The 25,951-nt window shown below is 45.2% G+C and overlaps 2 protein-coding genes across 2 annotated transcripts in view; one reads left to right on the top strand and one right to left on the bottom strand.

The window, feature by feature from the left end:
• Nucleotides 1–2,721: 2,721 nt before the first annotated feature.
• On the bottom strand, nt 2,722–3,956 carry TBCC (tubulin folding cofactor C). The gene has a single exon (XM_082248955.1). The coding sequence runs from the start codon at nt 3,924–3,926 to the stop codon at nt 2,970–2,972; it is 957 nt and encodes a 318-aa protein (XP_082105081.1). The 5' UTR covers nt 3,927–3,956; the 3' UTR covers nt 2,722–2,969.
• An 83-nt stretch (nt 3,957–4,039) lies between these two features.
• The window catches only part of UTP25 (UTP25 small subunit processome component), a 45,943-nt gene continuing 24,031 nt past the window's right edge, over nt 4,040–25,951 (top strand). The window contains exons 1-5 of the mRNA XM_082248863.1: nt 4,040–4,196; nt 10,785–10,824; nt 12,480–12,768; nt 16,718–16,900; nt 19,736–19,824. Coding sequence (XP_082104989.1) covers nt 4,087–4,196; nt 10,785–10,824; nt 12,480–12,768; nt 16,718–16,900; nt 19,736–19,824 — 711 coding nt within the window. The 5' untranslated portion in view covers nt 4,040–4,086. The remainder of the gene's footprint in view (nt 4,197–10,784; nt 10,825–12,479; nt 12,769–16,717; nt 16,901–19,735; nt 19,825–25,951) is intronic.

Below are 25,951 nucleotides of genomic sequence, written 5' to 3'. Positions count from 1 at the left end.
ATGTCGCATCCACATATGTAAACGACGTTTAAACCACACGTGAGGTATCACCGCAAACGTCAGAAAGAGAGCAATATTTCTAGCACAAGACCTCCTCTGGAACTCTAAACTGCTAACCTGTAAAAATATGTTAAAGTGTAGCCTATGGAGATTTTTAGGTATCGAAGTTTGGCGCCATTCCATGAGTGTGCGCAATTTTAAAGCGTGACACATTGGATATCTATTTACGCATTGAAAAAATTGCTGTGCAAATATCGTGCAAAATAATAAAATAGCATGACCACCATTTAATTCCCCTGGGCAGTGATGGCGCGCCCCAGATGTTTTGGGACTTTATTTCCCATGATGCTCAACCAAACTGCAGAATGCATGAGCATCATGGGAAATGCAGTTCCAAAACATCTGGGGTGCCAAGGTTCGCCATCACTGCCCTAGGGTCTAAATTCTCTACAGAAAAAAAAAGTAAATATTTCGTCCACTGACCGCACAACCAGACTCCACTAATATAGAACAATCATCCATCCCAACATCCCTTTGGAATCACTTCTACCCTCACCTGTAACTATCTACTTTCTTCTATTATGTGAACTTTAGAGTTTAGCAGCAGAGTCATTTAGGGTGTGATGTTGCCCATTACATTACAGCCCCAATGGTTTTATATATTCCCCACAGACAAGTCCTGCATGGCATCTTTCAGTAAGCAGTAATCCAGCAGTTGTTTCTGGAACAATGTTTGCTACTGATGGAGTAACAATTCAGGCACCTCTGTTAATATATTGAATATAAAGCTTTATTTGCATTAATCAGTGCTGCACTGTATAACACAATAGTTTAACATTTGTCTAAACACACTGAGAGGAAAAGAGCAAGATACTTCATTTCATGGAATGTAAAGTGAGAACTTATTAGGGGTAGCTCCAGGTGGAGAAACCCCAAAAATAACTCCAGGTGAACAGAGCCCACAGGAGATCTGCAAGAACCAGGAATATCTCCAGGTGAAGGGAGCAAATTAATAGATCTGCAGGGACCCAGGACAACTCCGCGTAAACAAAGCCCACAGGTCTGAAACCCAGAGCAGCTCTAAATAAAGGGATCTAGAGTAGTATTTTGTATACAATGCAGCCTCGGCATTGTAGGGGAGCTCTGCTGTGTCAATCCAGGATGAATGCAGTGCAGTCTGTCAGTGTGCTTCTCCAGGAGCGGTTCAACCCCAGTCCAACATGGGAATGGCATAATCTAAAAAACAACAACAATAGGAACGGAGTGTCTTTAAGAGTAGCTGTCAGCAATGTGATCCCAGGTAGCTAATGAATATATCCACACCTTGTTTTATGGCTGTTAGAATACACATGTGTAAAACAGCAGACAGACCTATTATACAGGTACGGATATCATCGTTAACTAACTGTGATCACATTGCTGATAAATACTATTGAGCTGGAAACACAAACAAAGCTCATTTTCATTCAACCTGTATGCTGAACAAAAGAATTTGAAAAATACCCCATCCATGATGTACAGAATAAATGGAGGAATATCCCGCTATTGTATTCTGACAGCTTCAGCCAGCACCCCTCAGAATACCTGAACAGTGGCTGCATCTAATTGGAGCTGCAGTTGGCCTGAAAATTTTCTGCCCTGGCTTTTTGGATTTAAGCAGTCGTGGCATGTTGGGTAAAAAGTGGCTGATGGGTCCACCCACGTAGCAATGCAATTCAAATAGTGTGTACCCAGATTAAGAAGCACCCCTTTCTTATATGTGATTTTTTTTAGTATAGGACCCCACTGTAGCTACAATCAAAGGAAGCCAACACAAGATCTATAGGGCCCCAGAGTAGCTCTTAGTGGAGGGAACCAATTGAAGATCTGCAGGGCCTCAGTGTAGCTCTTGGTGAAGGGAGCCAATTGAAGATCTGCAGGGCCCCAGAGTAGCTCTAGGTGGAGGGAACCAATTGAAGATCTGCAGGGCCTCAGAGAAGCTCTTGGTGGAGGGAGCCAATAGAAGATCGGCAGGGCCCCAGAGTAGCTCTAGGTGGAGGGAACCAATTGAAGATCTGCAGGGCCTCAGAGTAGCTCTTGGTGAAGGGAGCCAATTGAAGATCTGCAGGGCCCCAGAGTAGCTCTTGGTGGAGGGAGCCAATTGAAGATGTGCAGGGCACCAGAGTAACTCTTGGTGGAGGGAACCCATAGACGATGTAGAGGGCCCCAGAGAAGCTCTTGGTGGAGGGAGCCAATTGAAGATGTGCAGGGCACCAGAGTAGCTCCAGCTGAAAGAAGTCCACATAATATATGCAGGGCCCCAGAGTAACTCTTGGTGGAGGGAGCCAATTGAAGATGTGCAGGGCCCCAGAGTAACTCTTGGTGGAGGGAGCCAATAGAAGATGTGCAGGGCCCCAGAGTAACTCTTGGTGGAGGGAGCCAATAGACGATGTGCAGGGCCCCAGAGTAACTCTTGGTGGAGGGAGCCAATTGAAGATCTGCAGGGCCCCAGAGTAGCTCCAGCTCAAAGAAGTCCACATATGATATGCAGGGCCCCAGCATAGCTCTTGGTGGAGGAAGTCTACAGAAGATATGCAGGACCCCAAGTAGCTCCAGGTGCAGGGAGCCTACAGAAGATATGCAGAGCCCCCGCTTAGCTCCAGGTGCAGGGAGCCTAGAGAATATGTGCAGGACCCTAGGGTAGTTTTTGGTAGGGGGAGCCCATAGAAGATCTGCAGGACCCCAGAGTAGCTCCAGGTAAAAGTATCAATCAAATGTTCTGCAGGGTGCTAAAGTAGTTCCAGGTGAACGAGGCAACAGAAGAACTGCAAGAGGCCAGAGTAGCTGTAAACAAAGGTATCCATCAGAAGATCCATGCAGTCCTCCTCAGTGTCCAGCTCAGTTCTGATTGAATTATTCATGGCATATTGATTTCTATGCAAGTAAAGCACAGCTGAGGCACCTCAGTGAACACAGCTCGGCATGAGATTTCAGTTCCAGTGGGTGAGTCTCTCCTCCTCGGGGATCACGCTCCAGTTTGGGGACTTTTCCCCCATAGCCAGCCAGTTGAAGTCATCCACCTGGTCCCAGTTGTTGCGGCTCCTGTCGAGCCCGGACACCTGGTAGTCCTCCAGGATCTCGGGGTAGCTCCAGGTAAAGGGGGCGAACATAAGGTTGGTGCAGTCCTCGATGATGGCCCGGCTGGTGACGTGCAGGTAGAAGCGGCTGTCCCGGGTGCTGTGGGTTCGCAGCTGCTGGCAGGGGAAGGCAAAGAGGCAGTCGTGACAATTGTCCACAAAGATGGAGGTGGAGACGGGTCCGCTCAGCACCCGGCACCCGCTCAGCTCCCTCATGTGCAGGGTGGAGGGGTTGCCTCTCAGGGTGACGGTACAATCGCGGAGTTGGCTGAGTTGGACGTCCTGTTGGCGGATCTCCTGGGCATCCATGAACAGCACCTGGCCGGTGAGGCCCTGGAAGCCGCACTGGGCCGCCGGTTCGGCTCGGACCTCCTTACTCACGGCCGGGGCGGCGGGTTGGGCAGCGGCGGTGTCGGTGGGCACACCTTCCTTCTTCCGGGACTTGAAGGTGAATTTCTTCTTGGGTTGGATCTGCAGGCGGCGGGCGTCCAGGGCGCTCTGCAGGCGGGTCAGCTGATCCTGGGCCTGCCGGGTGTCATAGGAAGGCAGGAACATAATGCTGTCATTCAGCAGCTTCTGCAGCCCATAAATCCGCCCTGCGGCCTCTTCCAATAGCTCGGCACCCCCTTCCCCGCCCAGAGCCTCCTCTATGGCCGCCCTCTCCTGCCCGAAACTGGCATTGAAGTAGCCGCTCTTCTCCTCCACCACGGCCTGCTCCTCCTTCTCCTGCCGCTTCTTCCCCACCTCCCGCAGCCGCTCCTCATCCCTCCGCTGTAGCCGCTCCGGTACACGAGACCTCTCCGCTTCCATAGTGACAGCTGAGTAACCGCCGCGCTTCCCGATGACGTCAGGTGACTCGGCACGGCGCCTGCGCTTCTGCCTATCTCCGCTGTGGCTGCACCCGTGACGTCATCTGTAGGCGACTGGACTCCTGTGCATAGGGGAGCTCACGTGTGTGTGTGAGCTGAAGATGGGGAAGCGAAGGAGGCAGAGGAGGGGGGACGAGGATGTCAGCACACTGAGCAAGAAGCATAAGAAGCATCTGAAGGAGTTTGGGGAGCAGCATCCATTCTATGACAAGTGAGCATGGACTGAGTGTTAAAGTGTACTGCTACTCATGTTATTATGGACTGAGTGTTAAAGTCTACTGCTACTCATGTTATAGCTCAACTTTAAAGTGTGTGTGTGTGTATATATGCAGTAAAGCATGCTTGTTATACTCACTGTGGAACCTAAGGGGTTAATTCTCCACATTGTGTAAAAAGCTGTTTGATCCTGCCTTCTCTGATCCTCCCCTTCTCCCACTGTCCCCAATCCATCTCCTGATAAGACAGATCCTTGGAGGTACTCTGCACATGCTCAGTTTGATGCGTGTTGCTAGAAAATTTTCGTTTTTTTCTTGGGAGGATGCATGTGGAGGAAAGGGCTAGATCAGGGTTTTCCACACTGTTGCAACAAGATGCCAGTTCACTGCCCTTCACTTTTAGGGGGGCTGGACTACAGCTAGTGGGAGTAGAAAATGCCCTGGCATTGTTTGAAGTAAACAATGCCATAGGCATGGCGGTCAGTGGGAATAAAAAAAAAAAAAAAAAATGACATCAGTGGGAGGAATAGTGCCCCATCATTGGTGTCAGTGGGAGGAATAGTGCCCCATCATTGGTGTCAGTGGGAGGAATAGTGCCCCATCATTGGTGTCAGTGGGAGGAATAGTGCCCCATCATTGGTGTCAGTGGGAGGAATAGTGCCCCATCATTGGTGTCAGTGGGAGGAATAGTGCCCCATCATTGGTGTCGGTGGGAGGAATGGTGCCCCATCATTGGTGTCGGTGGGAGAAATGGCGCCCCATCATTGGCGTCGGTTGGAGAACTGGTGCCCCATCATTGGCGTCGGTTGGAGAAATTGCGCCCCATCATTGGTGTCGGTTGGAGAAATGGTGCCCCATCATTGGTGTCGGTTGGAGAAATGGTGCCCCATCATTGGTGTCGGTTGGAGAAATGGTGCCCCATCATTGGTGTCGGTTGGAGAAATGGTGCCCCATCATTGCTGTCGGTTGGAGAAATGGCGCCCCATCATTGCTGTCGGTTGGAGAAATGGCGCCCCATCATTGCTGTCGGTTGGAGAAATGGCGCCCCATCATTGCTGTCGGTTGGAGAAATGGCGCCCCATCATTGGTGTCGGTTGGAGAAATGGCGCCCCATCATTGGTGTCGGTTGGAGAAATGGCGCCCCATCATTGGTGACGGTTGGAGAAATGGCGCCCCATCATTGGTGACGGTTGGAGAAATGGTGCCCCATTATTGATGTCGGTTGGAGAATGGCGCCCCATTATTGGTGACGGTTGGAGAAATGGTGCCCCATTATTGGTGTCGGTTGGAGAATGGCGCCCCATTATTGGTGTCGGTTGGAGAATGGCGCCCCATCATTGGTGATGGTTGGAGAAATGATGCCCCATTATTGGTGTAGGTTGGAGAATGGCGCCCCATCATTGGCGTCGGTTGGAGTATGGTGCCCCATCATTGGCGTCGGTTGGAGAAATGGCGCCCCATCATTGGTGTCGGTTGGAGAAATGGCGCCCCATCATTGGTGTCGGTTGGAGAAATGGCGCCCCATCATTGGTGACGGTTGGAGAAATGGCGCCCCATCATTGGTGACGGTTGGAGAAATGGCGCCCCATCATTGGTGACGGTTGGAGAAATGGCGCCCCATCATTGGTGACGGTTGGAGAAATGGCGCCCCATCATTGGTGTCGGTTGGAGAAATGGCGCCCCATCATTGGTGTCGGTTGGAGAAATGGCGCCCCATCATTGGTGTCGGTTGGAGAAATGGCGCCCCATCATTGGTGTCGGTTGGAGAAATGGCGCCCCATCATTGGTGTCGGTTGGAGAAATGGCGCCCCATCATTGGTGTCGGTTGGAGAAATGGCGCCCCATCATTGGTGACGGTTGGAGAAATGGCGCCCCATCATTGGTGACGGTTGGAGAAATGTCGCCCCATCATTGGTGACGGTTGGAGAAATAGTGCCCCATCATTGGTGACGGTTGGAGAAATAGTGCCCCATCATTGGTGTCGGTTGGAGAAATGGCGCCCCATCATTGGTGTCGGTTGGAGAAATGGCGCCCCATCATTGGTGTCGGTTGGAGAAATGGCGCCCAATCAGTGGTGTCGGTTGGAGAAATGGCGCCCCATCATTGGTGACGGTTGGAGAAATGGCGCCCCATCATTGGTGACGGCTGGAGAATGGCGCCCCATTATTGGTGACGGTTGGAGAATGGCGCCCCATTATTGGTGACGGTTGGAGAAATGGTGCCCCATTATTGGTGTCGGTTGGAGAATGGCGCCCCATTATTGGTGTCGGTTGGAGAATGGCGCCCCATCATTGGTGATGGTTGGAGAAATGATGCCCCATTATTGGTGTAGGTTGGAGAATGGCCCCCCATCATTGGCGTCGGTTGGAGTATGGTGCCCCATCATTGGCGTCGGTTGGAGAAATGGCGCCCCATCATTGGTGTCGGTTGGAGAAATGGCGCCCCATCATTGGTGTCGGTTGGAGAAATGGCGCCCCATCATTGGTGACGGTTGGAGAAATGGCGCCCCATCATTGGTGACGGTTGGAGAAATGGCGCCCCATCATTGGTGACGGTTGGAGAAATGGCGCCCCATTATTGATGTCGGTTGGAGAATGGCGCCCCATTATTGGTGACGGTTGGAGAAATGGTGCCCCATTATTGGTGTCGGTTGGAGAATGGCGCCCCATTATTGGTGTCGGTTGGAGAATGGCGCCCCATCATTGGCGTCGGTTGGAGTATGATGCCCCATCATTGGCGTCGGTTGGAGAAATGGCGCCCCATCATTGGTGTCGGTGGGAGAAATGGCGCCCCATCATTGGTGTCGATTGGAGAAATGGCGCCCCATCATTGGTGTCGGTTGGAGAAATGGCGCCCCATCATTGGTGTCAGTGGAAGGTAAAGTGCCCCAAGGGCCAGATAAAGGCAAGCAAAGGGCTACATCCAGCCTGCTGGCCACAGTTTGGAGACCGCTGGGCTACACTGGCAAGTCCAGCAATATTCTAGACTGCTCTGGGAGTCCAGAAAGCACTCTGGAACCCCTCTGATGGCTCATCACTGTGATGGTCCCTGACTTGTAGTGAGATGCAGAAAGTGGTGGGATTAGATGGCAGTTCCCCCTTTGTGCAGGACAGTTGCCCATTTAGCAGAGTGCTCTGCGCCCTCTAGATCCTGCCAGGAGGGGCAGCACACTTTTCAATGCTGAAAGCTATAGTACGGCTTCTATTAATGGAGGGGGGGGTGTGGAAAGGGTGGGCATAGTTGGCATTCTTTGAGTGCCTTTGACAGGTCACTTGGCTCTATTAACCCCCGCAGCACCAGAAGATTACTGCTGCAGGGTATTGGGGGAGAGCAGAGGAGTTGGAGTTCAACTATAAAAGCTGACGCCACCACAAGCGACCCTTCTCATTAAAGCTGGGGTCTCAAACCGGCGGCCCTCCAGCTATTGCAGAACCACAAAGTCCCATCCTGCCTCTGCCTATGGGATTCATACTTGTAACTGTCAGCCTTGCAATGCCTCATAGGAATTGTAGTTCTGCAACAGCTGGAGGGCCACCAGTTTGAGACCCCTGCATTAAAGGCTGGGTTCACCTTAAAAGAAAAATGCAGAAACATTTTATTTATTATTTTCTACAGGGGCCTACAAAGCATCCCCTGATTGATGGAGCTTTACACTGCACCACAAACTCTTTCTCTAGCTCTCTCCCCATATTTTTGTGCAGGGTTTCAATTAGAGAGCTGGAGGAAGATTCGCTGGACTACGAGTGTGCTCATTGCCACACTTATAATCCATTGAGAACTACAAGTCTGTCTGCTATGCTGGGAATTGATGAGATTTGTAGTTAATTCATTCACAGGTCCCTTTTTAAGTGTGGCCAGGGCGTGGGGGGGGGGGGGGGGTTGCTGTGCTATTTTAGGTTAAGGGTGGCAGTAAAGCTGTGACTCAGCTGCCTATCGACAAACGTGTGAATGAGCCCTAAGACAAGTGTTGCTGGCCAAATCACCCAAAATTCATACAGGATAAAAAAGAAAATGAATGCAGCCACCACATCCAAGGACTGGCAAGCTATAATATATCACATTTCAGTGTGTAGATTTACTATATAGGATACCAATGATTAATATGCAATGACTCCTATTTAAAGCGGTAGTATACTAAAAAAATAAAAACCTGCAAGACAAAGGCATAATAAGCTAGCATGCACCGCATACTAGCTCATTATGAAATGCTTACCTTAGAACGAAGCCCCGACACGGACCCTGGACACCGCTGTGGGAGCTGACATGATCCCTCGGCGTCTCTTCTGAGTTCGGCGGCTCCGGTGCTGTGAGTGGCCGGAGCCGCAATGACGTCACTCCCGGCAAGGAACGCTAAAGGTCCGCCGGACCTTCAGTGCGCATGCGCCGCTCGCGTCAGCGGCTGCATGCAGTGCAAATATCTCCTAAACCGTGCAGGTTTAGGAGATATTAATTGTACCTACAGGTAAGCCTTATTATACAGGTCCTTCTCAAAAAAATAGCATATTGTGATAAAGTTCATTATTTTCTGTAATGTACTGATAAACATTAGACTTTCATATATTTTAGATTCATTACACACAACTGAAGTAGTGCAAGCCTTTTATTGTTTTAATATTGATGATTTTGGCATACAGCTCATGAAAACCCAAAATTCCTATCTCAAAAAATTAGCATATCATGAAAAGGTTCTCTAAACAAGCTATTAACCTAATCATCTGAATCAACTAATTAACTCTAAACACCTGCAAAAGATTCCTGAGGCTTTTAAAAACTCCCAGCCTGGTTCATTACTCAAAACCGCAATCATGGGTAAGACTGCCGACCTGACTGCTGTCCAGAAGGCCATCATTGACACACTCAAGCAAGAGGGTAAGACACAGAAAGAAATTTCTGAATGAATAGGCTGTTCCCAGAGTGCTGTATCAAGGCACCTCAGTGGGAAGTCTGTGGGAAGGAAAAAGTGTGGCAGAAAACGCTGCACAACGAGAAGAGGTGACCGGACCCTGAGGAAGATTGTGGAGAAGGACCGATTCCAGACCTTGGGGGACCTGCGGAAGCAGTGGACTGAGTCTGGAGTAGAAACATCTAGAGCCACCGTGTACAGGCGTGTGCAGGAAATGGGCTACAGGTGCCGCATTCCCCAGGTCAAGCCACTTTTGAACCAGAAACAGCGGCAGAAGCGCCTGACCTGGGCTACAGAGAAGCAGCACTGGACTGTTGCTCAGTGGTCCAAAGTACTTTTTTCGGATGAAAGCAAATTTTGCATGTCATTTGGAAATCAAGGTACCAGAGTCTGGAGGAAGACTGGGGAGAGGGAAATGCCAAAATGCCTGAAGTCCAGTGTCAAGTACCCACAGTCAGCTTCAGTCAGCTGCTGGTGTTGGTCCACTGTGTTTTATCAAGGGCAGGGTCAATGCAGCTAGCTATCAGGAGATTTTGGAGCACTTCATGCTTCCATCTGCTGAAAAGCTTTATGGAGATGAAGATTTAATTTTTTAGCACGACTTGGCACCTGCTCACAGTGCCAAAACCACTGGTAAATGGTTTACTGACCATGGTATTACTGTGCTCAATTGGCCTGCCAACTCTCCTGACCTGAACCCCATAGAGAATCTGTGGGATGTTGTGAAGAGAAAGTTGAGAGACGCAAGACCCAACACTCTGGATGAGCTCAAGGCCGCTATCGAAGCATCCTGGGCCTCCATAACACCTCAGCAGTGCCACAGGCTGATCGCCTCCATGCCACGCCGCATTGAAGCAGTCATTTCTGCAAAAGGATTCCCAACCAAGTATTGAGTGCATAACTGAACATCATCATTTTTTGAAGTTTGACTTTTTTTGTATTAAAAACACTTTTCTTTTATTGGTCGGATGAAATATGCTAATTTTTTGAGATAGGAATTTTGGTTTTTCACGAGCTGTATGCCAAAATCATCAATATTAAAACAATAAAAGGCTTGCACTACTTCAGTTGTGTGTAATGAATCTAAAATATATGAAAGTCTAATGTTTATCAGTACATTACAGAAAATAATGAACTTTATCACAATATGCTAATTTTTTTAAAAGGACCTGTAGGCTTACCTGTAGTTAAAAGTCACAAAAAACGGTATACTACCGCTTTAAACGACTAATAAAAAAAAAAAAAATGCAAATGTTAAAAGTTCCGACCACAAATAATAAAGAAAAAATTCAGTGCAATATCATAAGTTGCAAAGTCTTGACATGAGGTATATCCATACAATAATTATCAGTGGTACATAACAAAGATCCACACTAGGAACACTCAAACAGAGCAATTCCAATTACCCATAAACTCACAGGGTACAAAACCACAAAGAACATTGTGTTGTACAATAACTGGTGCTCATCCATACTATCAGTTGATTCAAAAAAACAAAAAAATATTAAGCCAGCATTGGTTTGAACTTTTTTTTTTTTTTCCAATTACGATTTCCTTATATTACAATATATTCTAGAACAGATCAAATCCAACATTGAAGAGTTTTCCTTATTTTTATTTATTTTACAATGATGATATGGGTGACATTGGGACTGAATTGGTGTTTTTGCTTTGATTGCAGAGTTTCGCAGAGAGCAGAGAGGACTCAGGTTGTCCAGCTGGTAAGTGGTTTATATTTGTCTGATTGGCTTAAAGGAGGACTTATTGGAGGAATATTAATAACACTCAGCTCAGCAGCACAACTCAAGGCTGAAAGGAAGCCGCAAGAGCAAACAAAATCCTGGTACATATAAAATAAGACCGGGGATTTGTGTGAATCACCCGTAAGGTCGGATCTAGAAGGTTGTGGTTTTGGACATATATTTTGCCGAGAGTTTAAAATGAGAGCATTTGTTAGGCTCCTTGTGGGGAAAAAATATTTCTTACAAACAACTATGTTCAAATATAAGTCCATTATCAAGATGTGATAGTTTATCCTTTATTCGAAAGATTGTACATAGGGCATCATTTACCTGATGAAGATTAAAAAAAAATAATCACTATAGGTTGGGGTTCTTTGCAAAAAATGTGGAATGCTCTCCCACAAGAGGCACCAGTGTTACCTAAAAGCCATTGGGTCAGGGTGGCGGTCTACTAGCAATTACAGAAGGATTGGTCAACTTGAAAAAATGTAGGTATGACTGTCAGCACAGGTTCCTTTAACTCCTTCTGTCCTGCAGCCCCAATGTTAATATTCCTTAGCATTATGGACTGTATTAAGGATGCATTAATAGACATCCTTTTTTAAAATATTACCAACTGACACTTTGCATGACTGGTGGCTCTCAAACCTGACTGTTGCTGACACCTTAGGTCCCAAGTAATCATTGGGAACCAAACAGAGTTTATCCCATTAGTGTGATCACAATATCAGCTATGGCTAAGTTATAACATATAAGCTAGGGTGGCATCATTCAACCCACATCTTTTGAGCCCAGGTCGTTCTGGACCTACCCCAGTCTGTGACTGTACAGTGAAATGAGAAGCATCACAGTGATGAGTTTATCTCTGTCACACTGCTTTCTATTAGCATGCTTCTTTTCAGTACATAAGCCGATGGACTCCCTGTTCTGCTTCCTCCTCTCAAACTCCGGCCCTGCTGTACTGGGACTGTAAAAAACTTGACACCAGGTAAAATTTGGGTACTTGGACTGCTTGCATGTTAAAATACATTTATTGATGTATTAATGATTTCAGAGCTGCATTACTTTGTGTCCTTTATATCTGCCATGAGTTCAAGCTTTAGTTCACAAAGTAACCTTCAGACTGCTTATGACAATGCAGCCTGAAGGTGGAAGTGTGCATCTGTTTATTCTTGTACTTGTTGTGTACAATTACAGTTATAACAAAAAAACACAGCAGGCTTTTTACTAAAATACTGACTCAAGGAAAGCCTTATTAAAAAAATGATGTAGGTATGCAAATTAGTCAGTCATTTTTGTGTTAAACAATGCACGCTGACCCTTTAATGTGTTAATGGAAGAGTTAAAGCTATTGTGGTGCCTAAAAGAAGAAAGCAGCTGGCATTTAGCAATTATTAAGCAATTTTGATTTTATCAGATTTTGTCTGTTGCTGAGTTTTTGTAGGTTGGTCCCGTCTTTTACCTGATATTTAGGATGATGAATCCAAAAATAAACAAGTCGATAATAATACGTCTCCAAAAGAAAGCGCTGAATGAAAGTTTATAGTATCGGGCCATTAGGTTTTTTACATTTCCAAAGTGAGTATTATATTTCTTATGATTATTTAGCCTCTGACAATGTGATTTTTGTTAAGCCTGAAAGCTCAGATGAAGAGTCGCATGAGAGTGGAAGCGAGACTGAAAGCGAGCCAGAGAAGGTCAGTGTGTATCATCAGCTGCTGGCCACATTAAAGCATGTCTCTGATGACGAGGAGGAGGAGCAGGATGAAGATAAAGATGATGATGATGATGATGTTGAAGAAGCAGAAGAGCACAGTGGAGCAGAGGAGGAAGGAGAGGCCTCTGAAGAAGAGGATGAGGACAATGGAGAAGAAGATGATGCGGTAGCAGTCAAATTCTCTGGGGAAGAGGCAGAGAGAGAAAGTAAGTGATTTTGTTTCACAAGCAGGGCAAACTCATAGTGTGTGTGTTTTTTTTATTTTTTAGAGTATGTATACTGCATCGTTATTGTAAATTTTGAAGTTGACTTTCTGTTCATATTTTCTATTATCAGATAAGCGCTGAGTAGCTGCTGCAATACATTGAGTACTTTTTTCAGTCCATCTGAGCTGGCTTGCACTGCAAAGAACCAAAAAGCACATTGACTGTGCATTAGTAAGAAGCATAATGCAGATCTGCATATGCACAGCTCAAATGTGGCTGCTCCGCATATGCAGGCATCCGTAAACTATACATAAACTATACATGGGTTTCTCTTGCTGTTTATTAGAGACACAACATTATGTTCTATATGCCCGATCTTTAGAATGGTGAGCGCTAATTAGGAGTTGCTCCATACTTGTGGGCTCTACTTCTACCTTTAAAATGGTTGTAAACCCTACATATACCCAGTGAAATGACTGGCCTCAGATAATACACAGAGCTGAAATAAATCTTTTTACATAAGTTGTACCTGTGTAACTACATTCGTCTTTCCCCTACAGCACAGGTGTCAAACACAAGGCCCGCGGGCCGAATGCGGCCCCCCCAGGCCATTTCATGTTGCCCTCTCCTGCAGCTGCGACACCCCCCTTGTCTCTGCCCCAACCTTGTCTCTGTAGTCGGCAGCAGAGAGGACAGAAATCCTTTGCCAGATCCTGTACTCCTCTGTGCAGCTGCAGAAACGCTCATCTTTGACCCCCCTTCCCCCTTTTCAGCAGTCTGCAGCAGAGAGGGGGGGCAGAACTCCTCCTGCAGATCCTAAACCTCTCTGTGCAGCCGCAACACTACCTTGCCTTTTCCTCTCCTGGTCTCAGCATTCAGCAGACTCTGGAAGCTGACTCCAGCCCTTCTGGTTATCCTCCAGACCCTGCACTTTTTCCTAGATCCACTCGCATCTTCTTCCTGGCAGCAGCACAAGGTAAGGGCGTGCATTGTGATATAAGGAAGGGTGGGTAACCTTTGACTTCTGATGGTGGGGGGTTCTTGAAATCCCGTGTAAGGGGGCGTGAGGTGCTCTGGACATCTAATCCTACAGTTATTACCGGCCCTTTGAGGGCAACTATAATGCTAATGTGGCCCTCGATGAAATGGAGTTTGACACCCCTGCCCTACAGCCATTCAAAGTGCAGAATTTACACAGGATCTCTCAGCTCTGAAGTTACATCAGTGAGGAGAGCTGATTGGAGGGAAGGGACACACCCCCCTTCACACAGGAACAGGGTTGAGGCTTTCAATCACAGGTTGTGCCCTCCCCTTTTACCATTTTTCTATTGGTGTCAGGAAAACTCATCAGAAGAGACTCATACAGATAGCAGAGGGACAAGCCAGTGGACAGAAATTACGCTTAGTGCTCTAGATTGAGACATGTACACACTATAGAGTGATATGCTTTGCTCATATTCCATGTCTGAGGTTTACAAGCACTTTAAGTGTAAACTTACAAGGCTTACGTTGAATGATCTTGTCAACATAGCACAACATTCTAAAAGAAGGTGCAGGAGAGGAGCTCTTATACTCGTCTCTCCTGTGGTCCATGTCTTTTACCTTCCCTCTGTTCCAGCAACGAAGCCACAAAAGGACTCTTCTGGGAGTGCCAAATACCTTTACCTCCACTACCTCAAAGGTATGGTTCCATCCTTCTACCCTTAAGTCCTGTAGTGACATAGGGCTCAGAGAATGAGACCAAGGTGTACAATATGGGGGAACACAGCCATTTGGCACTCCTGGAAACAGAGCTAAACCCATCAATTCAACTTTTCCGGGAACAGTTACATTCAAGGCATGCGGTCAATAATAACTGTTACAGTTGCTCAACTAAACAGTCAAACCATCAAATGGCTGGTGTCATAACTGATTACATGTACAGCATTGTGACAACTGCCGATCAAACCGGGGCTAAGATGGCAGCTTCCTTGACTGTAAAGGTAGATGGGTTTAGTGATTTTTATGTTCTTTTTTGATTTTGCATCTTATTGCAGAGCTTATCACAATATTATGTTCATATAATGAATTATAATGCGTTCTTTGAATTTCTGGCTGCTGCCGCAGCTTTTCTGTTACTTCTCCCCCATTATAGTGAGCGGCAGCGTCCCTGCAATGTCATGATTTTGTGCAGCACCTCTTTCTTGCATTGAGAAACTACATTTCCCAGAATAGACTGTGATCACTGTCACTGTATGAGGTGGGTCCTAATACTTTAGATGCCGAGAAGCTGGACAGAACAGTAATAGGGGTTCAGGGTTTGGCATGTGGCTACAGAGAGAAAATATTGGGAGACACTGCAGGAATTTAGCAAGGCTGCCATGGTAAGCTGGCTGGATCTTCAAGTACATTTGGAGCCTGTTAACACTAGAATGCAGTGCAGGAGAGCCGTGTTCCCGTGCAGCTTTCCACATTGCATTCCAATCACACTGCCCTTGCGATCTGCTTCGGGGGTCAGTTCAAAGTTAACGACCCCCCAAATGCAGGTCGCAAACACAGTGCGCTTGCCTGCATTGGATCGCATGGTACAAAAGTACCATGCAATGCGGTTGCTGTACATCAAGAAATGTAGCACATGCACTACATTTGGTGTGGTGCGGTGCAATTTTAGCCCATTCAAATTTAATGGGGCTGAAGTCACCGTTCACAGAACTGCACAACGTTCCTGTGCGATTCAGATGCAGTTCCCAGTGCGAATGGGCCCCTAGAGAAAGCACTATTATCTTCGAGGAAAGTATAAATATTGTATATACTACACATCATTTTAATTTTTGATGAGAGATACACTTTAGGACTACAAATCTTGTTTTAAGGAACAGTCAAGTATTTAGAAATCGTATACATGTTTTATTGCCTTATTCTGATAATTATTTTAGTTAGGTTGATGGAAACGTATATTTGATTTGAATTTTTTACATTACACGGAGCTTCATGTAACCCCAGCGTGAACATTTTTGGAGCTAAATGATAAGGCTACCAGTTTCTACAAGCCATTTCCACCATTATCTTCCCCTCTCACACATTTCTTCATGTTACTCTTATATTAAAGTGATATTAAAGGCAATTTAAAAAAAAAAAAAAAAACCACAAACATGTTCTGCTTACCTAAAGCAGTTTTGCACAGAATGCCCCCTATCCTCCTCTTTACGACTCCCCCACTGGTGCTCTTGGCCCCTCTCCTGCCAGCCAAGTGCCCCCAGAGCAAGCAGCCTGCAGTGGGGGCACACGAGTAGGCTGCCTCCTGAGCCATTGCTCTGTGTGTTAATTCACACACACAGCTGTGGCTCGGCCCTGCCCCCTCTTTCTCCTCATTGGCTCACTGGCTGTATTTGACAGCAGCAAGAGCCAATGGCACCTGCTTTTGTCTCAGCCAATGAGGAGGTAGAGTCCCCTGAGAGCCGCGGCTCTTGTGCACATCGCAGCAGGAAGATTGGGCTCGGGTAAATATTAGGGGGGGGTGGCTGGGGGAGCTGCTTCACACTGAAGGTTTTTTACCTTTATGCATAGCCTTTAGAACCACTTTAAGTGGGCGGGTAGCTTGTGTGTCTCTTAATTTATGGCTCATGACGTCTCCCATGTGTTCCTATAAAATTTGAGCAGATGCTACGGAGCAGAAAATGTTTACTTCAATGGTATTTTTTTTTTGTTATTCTAGCAGGCCAGGAATAAATTGGTATTGTTATGCAAGTGAGTTTTATAGTTTTGCACATCACATGCTTGGGGACACAGGCGTTCAGGTGAGGAGAGAGCTGACAATGTCAGCTCCAAGGCTGCACACAGCTATGGTTCCATGGTGTTTGTTTTGTCCTTTAGCTTGTTCTAGGGATATTGTATACATTATTGTGTGTTTGTTTGGGCACATTTGTATGTATTAAAAGCAAAATAGTATAATTTGACCTTTTTGTTCCAGAACTTGTGGCTGAAGAAAATGAAGACAAAGGTGACAAAGAACCTGAAGATCCAACCCAGGAAGGAGAAGAATTTACAGATACCAAGCATGAATCTGCTTTTAGTTTAGAGACAAATTTTATAGACTATGACATGGAGGATCACAAGGACAGACCTGCATCACCTTCAGCTGTTACCTCTGCAGGTATACCTATAGCTTGCCTTTTTCATGCAGACCTGTTCTTAGCTAGCAGCATACAATATATAGTGCTTGCATGTACCTTTTTAATTGTTAGTAAATTCACCGATCTGTATGTTGGGACCCTTGCATTCAGCCATACATGTATCTAGAAGTCTTGACTTCACCTTACTGACATATGAGGCTCTTCATCTTTGTACATTGAGGTACCCTGGGAAAAGTACTCCTGTAAAACACCTGAGACAGGGCTTGTGTTTCTGCACAGTGCACCCTGGTTTATGGATCTTTGGTGGCAAAGAACCAGGTTTTTGAACACTCAGAGATACGCGAGGGCACTGAATTGTACCATATGTCAGGATTTATTATAACTTCAAGTTTAGAAGTGAATTACAGCCCGAACTTCAGCTTTTAACCAAAATTTCTTTCAGCAAGCTTTTTTTTTTTTTTTTTTTACATTTTTTTATTTAAATTGTAGAAGTAACATAGTGGGGGAGATTTACTAAAACTGGTGCACACAGAATCTGATGCAGCTGTGCAGAGTAACCAAGCAGCTTCTTGAATCAACTTTTAGCTTGTTCAATTAAGATTTGACAATAAGCCCTCCTTCACATCAACGTGGCTTTGAAATGGTTTAAGTTCATCAGGACTCGCACAATTTCAAAGCCGCATTTCAGTCCGCCTTAGGGGGCGACTTGAAAGACATCTGTGCAGGTTCATACACAGATGTCTATTGAAATTGTCCCCGAAGTCACCAAAAGTAGTGCAGGAATTGGGACATTACCTTTGCAAGGAATAGGCTGCAATTTGACCTGTCAAATCACACAGGTGTGAACGGGGGCTAAAACCTAGAAGCTGATTGGTTACTGTACACATCTGCACCAGATTCTGTGTGCACCAGTTTTAGTAAATCTCCCCTATGTCTGCCATTGGGCAGCTGGCATATTTCATAGCACTGGAAACTGGTAATTTCTGGGGATGTATGGGTGGCAGCCAGAGAGCCGAATAGACTACCTATCCCTTTGTGTCAGGCAAGGAAATGGGTGTCCCAGTTAGCTGTGGGAAAGAGACACATGCATGTGATCTAATATGTTGTCCTCTTTAAGAAGGCTGTGAACACTGCCAAGACAATGGTAGGTTGTGGCTGATATACAATATGGGGACACTTAGTTGAAAGCTTGTCCATTTTAACCACTTTACCACCGGAGGATTTTCCTGCTTTACGTCTGGGCCACTTTTTGCAACATGGCACTGCGCGATTTTAACTGACAATTGCGCGGTCATGCAACGCCGTACCCAAACAAAATGTACGTCCTTTTTTTTCCCACAAACAGAGCTTTCTTTTGGTGATATTTGATCACCTCTGCGCTTTTTTATTTTTTGCGATATTAATAAAAAAAGAGCGAAAATGTGGCTAAAAAATTGACATTTTCTACTTTGACAGTTAAAAAATATCCAATATATTAAATTTTTGTCATATTTAGGCCAAAATGTATTTAGCTACATGTCTTTGACAAAAAAATTCTCAATGAGTGTATTTTTAACCGCTTTAAGACCAGAAGATTTTACCCCCTTCCTGACCAGGCTATATTTTGCGATTCGGCACTGCGTTACTTTAATGGACAATTGCGCGGTCGTGCAACGCTGTACCCAAAATTTATGTCATTTTTTTTTTCCCCACAAATAGAGCTTTCTTTTGGTGGCATTTGATCACCTGTGCGATTTTTAATTTTTGAAAAAATGAGCGACAATTTTGAAAAAAAAAACCTATATTTTTTTCCATTCTGATATAGAACATTCCCCAAAAAAATGTATAAATCAAATTTTTTTTTTTTTTTTTTTTTTTTTTTACATTTTAGGCCAATTTGTTTTCTGCTACATATTTTTAGTAAAAAAAATCACAATAAGCGTATTTTGATTGGTTTGCGCAAAAGTTATTGCGTTTACTAACTACGGGAAAGATTTGTCATTTTTATTGTTTATTTTTTTTTCTAGTGATCTGGCGGTGATCTGCTTCTTTTTTTTTTTTTGCGGGATTGCGGCGGACAGATCGGACCCCTAACTGACATTTTTTACACTTTTGAGGGGACCAGTGACATTACTACAGTAATCAGTGCTATAAATATGCACTTTTACTGTAGCAATGACACTGGCAGGGAAGGGGTTAACTTTATTGATGATCAAGTGGTTAAATGTATGCCTCATGCTTACTAACGTGTGTGGGGGGAGGGGACTGTGTGACACAGGCACAGATCGCAGGTTCAGCTATGCTGAATCCTGTAATCTGTGACTGTCTGTCACATAGGAGATCCGCCTGCTTTGTTTACACAAGTGGGCTGATTTCCACACTCAATCCCCGACGATCGGGGAAGAGCAGCGGTGATCACCGCATCTCCTCCCCTGGCCCGACTCCCGCTGTGTCTTAATACAGTGGGAGCGAGCCTCCGGCGGGGGGAATGTCTGGTGATGTAGGTCTACGTCGCTAGACGATAACGAGCCACTGTGTCGCAGTAGAGGCACAGTGAGCAGTGCTAAAGTGGTTAAAATGAGACAATATTGGGTTAATTTTCCGTGTTCTATCCAAATAAAAGATGGATTAGTATGGAGGAAACCTGGAATTGTCAGCCATAGCAACCAGTTAGAGTTTGACTTTGTCACCTGCACTTAGAAATGACAGCTGGCTTATGACTAATTGCTGTGAGAATCGCCCCCACTTTCTTTCCTCCAGGTTCTCTATCAGCCCACTTTGTAGTTATCAATTTTTCTGCCAGGATCATTATACTTTTGAGCAGTGAGTGACACAGAAACCCACATCTGAAACAACTTTTTTATTTCTCCTCTAAGATCCTTTCAAAAAGCACGTTGATCGAGAGTTGGAGGAGGATGACATCACCCAGATTTCAACCAGCTCTAAAACCACCGTGTCTTCCAAGGTAAAGTACAGTCACCGGTGCACCTTTTATCAGTGCCTTGTTTATGTCTGTGCTACAGAACAGTGTAAAGCCTTCAATAAGGCTTGGTTCACACTGCCACGACGGGAAAGACGTGAAACTTTGCTGCGTCCTTACTGCGGCTTGCTTGCGACCTAATTAACAGAAGTCAATGCATAACATAATTAAGTCGCCTCAAAGTAGCATAGGAACTTTTTTTTAAGAACTTTTTTTTTAAGTCGCTCTGACTTGAGTCACACTGATTAGAACGGTTCCATTGCAGATATTAGGGTGCGACTTGTCATGCGACTGTGAACTCTCAAATGGCGGCAGTGTGAACTGAGCCTAAAAGACTTCTGGGCCTAAAATAAAAAACTTAAGCCTAGTACACACTTTTTTTTTCGTTCAACCCAGCAGGGCTGAAAAAAAAAATCTGACAGCTCAGGAAGTGCCGCTGTACTAACAATCCAATGTTAGTACAGCAATCTACCCTTCTGTGCTATTGTGTTCTGACAGGGGGACAGACCTTTTTTTGGTCCTGCCCCGTTTAACAGAAGCTGGTCGAATGGCTACAGTACAAACAGGCCGAATGTCGGCTGGTTTCTATTGAACTGGCTATCGCCATCCAACATTTGGCACTAGGCTTTAGTCTTGGTTCAAGTGTGCATGGGCATTTGTATTTGGCTTCTTGGCGTAGTCTGTGATGCATTTATAAAGGATATCAAATGCAGTGTTTGCATTTCAGTTGGATCCTATTGTTGCATTGTGACCTCAGCTTGATTTCACACCAATCTCATAAGCCAGACAAACCAGTAACCTTCGCTAGTATGAATATACAACCCCCCCACACTTATACAGAAATTATTATTTCTAGTACTCAATGTGTTTCGGATTGAATGGGGAAGATTAGGACCCCTGGCAGGATTTACTGCTGTCGGGGAATCCCTTAGAGCGATTTCCCTCTCTTTCTATTTCTGGGGATGACCTTGCACCAGATATTAATCAGTAGATTCATCAAATTTTGTTGTGTATATGCCCTAACTGGTTATTTATTTACTTATTTTATTGTATTTTTACAGGTACTTGTATAGCGCCATCAATTTACACGGTGCCCTACATATTTATTATACATTTCCATCAGTCCCTGCCCTCAAGAACCTTAGTCTAACTCTCATTCATACATGCATATACTAGGGCTATTTTAGGCAGGAGCCAGTTTAGCCTACCAGCAGGTCTTTGGAGTGTAGGAGGAAACTGGAGTACCCAGAGGAAACCCACACAGGCACAGAGATAACATGCAAACACCTTGCATGTAGTTCCATGGTTGGGATTTGAACCACTGACCTTAGTGCTGCTAGGAGGAAGTGCTAACCATTTAGGCAACTTTTCACGCGGGCTTTCCACCTGGCAGATCCCGTTTTTGCTCAGTGGGGATCGATCCGCCGATCCCCACTGAGCAGGTGGATGACAGGTCTGTCTCCGCTTAGCTTGCACAGACAGACCTGTCAGATCCCCGCTCTCCTCTATGGGAGATCGGATGAAAACAATCTGGCTGTCCGTTTTCATCCGATCCTCCAGTCGGATGGAAAATATGGTTTCCATCTGCCTGGATTTCACGGACAGGATGGGATCGGATAGCAACGGGTGTCAGCGGAGAGATCACCGCTGGCATGCGCTACTCCATAGGGGTGAATGGAGCTTCCGATCAGATCCACCTGAAAAACTGATAGGCTCACCTGATCGGAAAACCCGTGTGAAAGGGGCCTTATTCCCTGTGGGGTTGATGTGCAAAATCTGGTGCAAGTGTGCATGGCAGCCAATCAGCTTCTAACTTCAGCTTGTTCCCATAAGCTTTGACAAGAAAACCTGGAAGCTGATTGGTTTCTATGCAGAGCTGTACCAGATTTTGCACTTTCCAGTTTTTGTAAATCAACCCCAGTTGTTCTATCTTTACATCTGCCTGACTAGCCCTTCTGCCTTTTTACTACACTTAATCTAGCCCTCTCCTTCATCCCATACATCAGAACTTCTCCAGCCACTTTAGTTTGTGCAGTGCCTTGTCAGGAGGTTGATGTTCCCCTTTGTTACCTGATTGTGGCTTTGAGCTTCTTTGGCTTTTGAACCTGTAATTCTAGCAGACCCCACAGATGTCTGTCAGCACTCTTTAGCAGGGGTAGGCAATCTACCTGAACAACATGGGAGAAGTCAAAGATCATCGGGCACTGTGTTGCCCACTGACGCTTCCTTACACCTGATTTGAACCTAATTGCTGTACTACCATGTCACAATCACGTGCTCATGGTTTTAAATCAGGTGGTGAGGAGGCAACTTATCGTCTCCCCTCCACCTGTCAAACACACTTTGATCGCTTTTCAGAGGAGCAGCAGTGCCTGCACTTGTGAAATGGGCCCTTAGTTGCAACGGGCAGCGGCAACCCTAGGGCTCTTTCACATGTAAAGTTGGGGTGGTGGTAAAACTCTGCTTTTGAGTCTGCATTTTACCGCCCCAAATCTCTACCCCCCTTTTAGCTGCTGAGGCAGCAGCCAAAGGTGTAAATATATCTCAGCAGGAATTAAGCCCCCTGTTGCTTTTGGTGGGTGCTACTGCCTGCCAAATCATGACCCATTCAAGTAAATGGGGCCACTCTGCAAGTGCCCTGCAACTGCATGTTTCTGCGGGGTTCAAGGGGTTAAAGCAGGTGGTAAGAAGGCAACACAATGCTGCCTGCTTTAACCTCTTATTTGCTGTACTGCACAAGGTTGCAGGGCACGTGTAGAGGGGCCTCATTCACTTTAATGGGTCATGCTTTGCAGGTGCTACACCCACCAAGCATGACAGCCCTATACTATTATGCTCAGTGTATTGCTTCAGACTGACCTGAAGATCTCTTCTTTCCTGCTGCTGGCACCACTCTGGAGACCGCTAGCCGGGATAAGAGGTGGAGTGCAGTTGATATCACTCAGCATGGGACAGGAGCCAGCACTACAGAGCAGGCATCAGCTTATGCAGTTCTTGCTCCCTACTACAGGTCCAACTTTACAAGTAGTCCCTCTGGATTGCACTCAGTTTAATGCTCTGGAATGGCGGGTCCTCAAGTCCAGACTGCGATCTATTGGTAAATTGCAATCTACAAGTTGCTGACACCCGGTCCTTGGGGTTCATGCACAAGCAAAAAATCCCTGCATTTGAGACAAAAACAGAAAAAATTCCCAGCTCAATTTACCAACCAGTTTGCTAACCAACCAAATTAACCTGTCTAACAGTGTGCGTTAAAAATAGGGGTTTAGTTGGCACACATTTGCAAACGCATGTGTAAGCTGCAGGGCCACTTCACGGCACCCTGTATTACCTGCAGTCCTAACTACTGTAAATTTATGAGGGTCTCCACAGTGGAAGCACTCTAATGGAGAGGTAGGGGGCAGGGGAGCCTGGAGGTAGCCCAACCCTCAGGCACTTGGGGGCAAAGTGGACGCCCAGCTCATAGTGCAAAGGCATCCAGTGTGTCCCCTCACCAGTATACATCAACAACAAACAAAAAGGCCCCTGTCCCCATCTATAACTGGCCTTCACAGCAAGGAGCACATGGAAGGGCAACGCATGTGAGACAAAAACAGAAAAAATTCCCAGCACAATTTACCAACCATCCTGCAACCAACCAAATTATCCTGTCTAACAGTATGTGTTAAAAACGGGAGTTTAGTTAGCACACAAATCCCTGCATTAAGCCCCGTACACACGTAGCGATTGTGGGGCCGAACGATCGGCCGTCTTTTGTCCGGTGCTGTCCTGTCGGTTGAAAAGTGCTAATGACTGCACACGAATTTTGTCGGCCAACAACAGCCGACTGCAGAAGTGATGTCATGTGATGGTTTACTTTCCATGTGTTTTTTCTTCTCTGAGCATGCCCAGTCTTGCTCATCTGCTGTTTGTCGGCTGAATTCTGTACTGACTGAGGAACAATCAGCCGTTCTGGTGTTGGCCAACAAAAATTTTAAAGCCTGCACAACAGATTCTGTTCGGCCAAAAAGTCGCAGTCAGTTGTCGGAAGCATCATACTAACAAGCCAACAATCGGCCGATCGGACATTGGCCAAATATTTACAGCCGACAATCGCTACATGTGTATGGGCCTTAACCTTCTTCCTTGTTCCTCTGCTCTCCTTTATGTACAGTGCCTTGAAAAAATTATTCCTACCCCTTGAAATTTTCCACATTATGTCAAAACCAAAAATGTAAATGTATTTTATGTGATAGACCAACAGAAAGTAGCACATAATTATGAAGTGGAAGGAAATGATAATTGGTTTTCAACATTTTTTACAAATATCTAAAAAGTGTGGTGTGCATTTGTATTTAGCCCTGCTGAGTCAATACTTTGTAGAACCACCTTTCACTGCAATTACAGCTGCAAGTCTTTTTAGGGATGTCTCTACCAGCTTTGCACATCTAGAGAGGGACATTTTTGCCTATTCTCTGAAAAATAGATCAAGCTCTGTCAGATTGGATGGAGAGCATGTGAACAGCACTTTTCTTCACTTACTTCACTTTCTCACAGTCTTGCCACAGATTCTCAATTGGATTTAGGTCTGGTCTTTGACTGTGCCATTCTAACACATGAATATGCTTTGATTTAAAACCTTTCCATTGTAGCTCTGGCTGTATGTTTAAGGTCGTTGTCCTGCTGGAAGGTGAACCTCCACCCCAGTCAAGTCATTTGCAGACTCTAACAGGTTTTCTTCTAATGCCCCATACACACGTGCAGATTATCTGCAGACTTTTGTCTGCAGACTTACCTTTTCTATGTAGTGCAAGGGCCTGCCGGATTGCATACAAATTGAAAGTGTTTAGGTTTGACCTCATATTATATGGTTTTGGTAAGTCTGCAGACAAAAGTCTGCAGATAATCTGCACGTGTGTATGGGGCATAAGATTGCCCTGTATTTGGCTCCATCCATCTTCCCATCGACTCTGACCAGCTTCCCTGTCCCTGCTGAAGAAAAGCATCCCCGCAACATGATTCTGCCACCACCATGTTTCACGGTGGGAATAGTGTGTTCAGGGTGATGTGTAGTGTTAGTTTTTCGTCACACATAGCGTTTTGTTTTTAGGCCAATTTTGTTTTTAGTTAATTTTGGTCTCATCTGAGCAGAGCACCTTCTTTCACGTTTGCGGTGTTCCCCACATGACTTTTCGCAAACTGCAAACAGGACTTCTTATGGCTTTCTTTCAACAATGGCTTTCTTCTTGCCACTCTTCCATAAAGACCAGATTTGTGGAGTGTGCGACTAATAGTTGTCCTGTGGACAGATTCTCCCACCTGAGCTGTGGATCTCTGCAGTTCTTCCAGAGTTACAATGGGTCTCTTGGCTGCTTCTCTGATTAATGCTTTCCTTGCCCGACCTGTCAGTTTAGGTGGACGGACATGTCTTGGTAGGTTTGCAGTTGTGCCATACTCTTTCCATTTTCGCATGATGGATTGAACAGTGTTCCGTGAGATGTTCAAAGCTTGGGATATTATTTTTAACCTATCCCTGCTTTAAAATTCTCCACAACTTTATCCCTGACCAGTCTGGTGTGTTCCTTGGTCTTCATGATGCTATTTGTTCACTAAGGTTCTCTAACAAACATCTGAGAGCTTCACAGAACAGCTGTCTTTATACTGAGATTTAATTACACACAGGTGGACTCTAGTTACTAATTAGGGGACTTCTGAAGGCAATTGGCTCCACTGGTTAGGGGTATCAGAGTAAAGGGGGCTAAATACAAACTTTTCAGATATATATATATATATATATATATATATATATATATATATATATATATATATATATATATATATATATATATATATATATATATATATATATATATATATATATATATAAATATAATATATATTTTTTTTAATTTATTTTACATTTTGAAAATCATTTATCATTTCTCTTCCACTTCACAATTATGTGCCTCTTTGTGTTGGTCTATCACATAAAATCTTAATAAAATACATTTATGTTTTGGTTTTAACATGACAAATTAGTAACATTTCAAGGCACTGTATATACACTTTTAAAAATAAAATGAAAAACACTTTGAAAATGCATCAGATCTCTGTAGAGCTCTGGCAGTCCTTA

The sequence above is a fragment of the Pelophylax lessonae genome (assembly GCF_965119305.1).
Source record: "Pelophylax lessonae genome assembly, chromosome: 3".
NCBI lineage: Eukaryota > Metazoa > Chordata > Amphibia > Anura > Ranidae > Pelophylax > Pelophylax lessonae.
The sequence above is the reverse complement of the archived record's forward strand: the minus strand, read 5'-3'. Positions and strand labels throughout refer to the sequence as shown.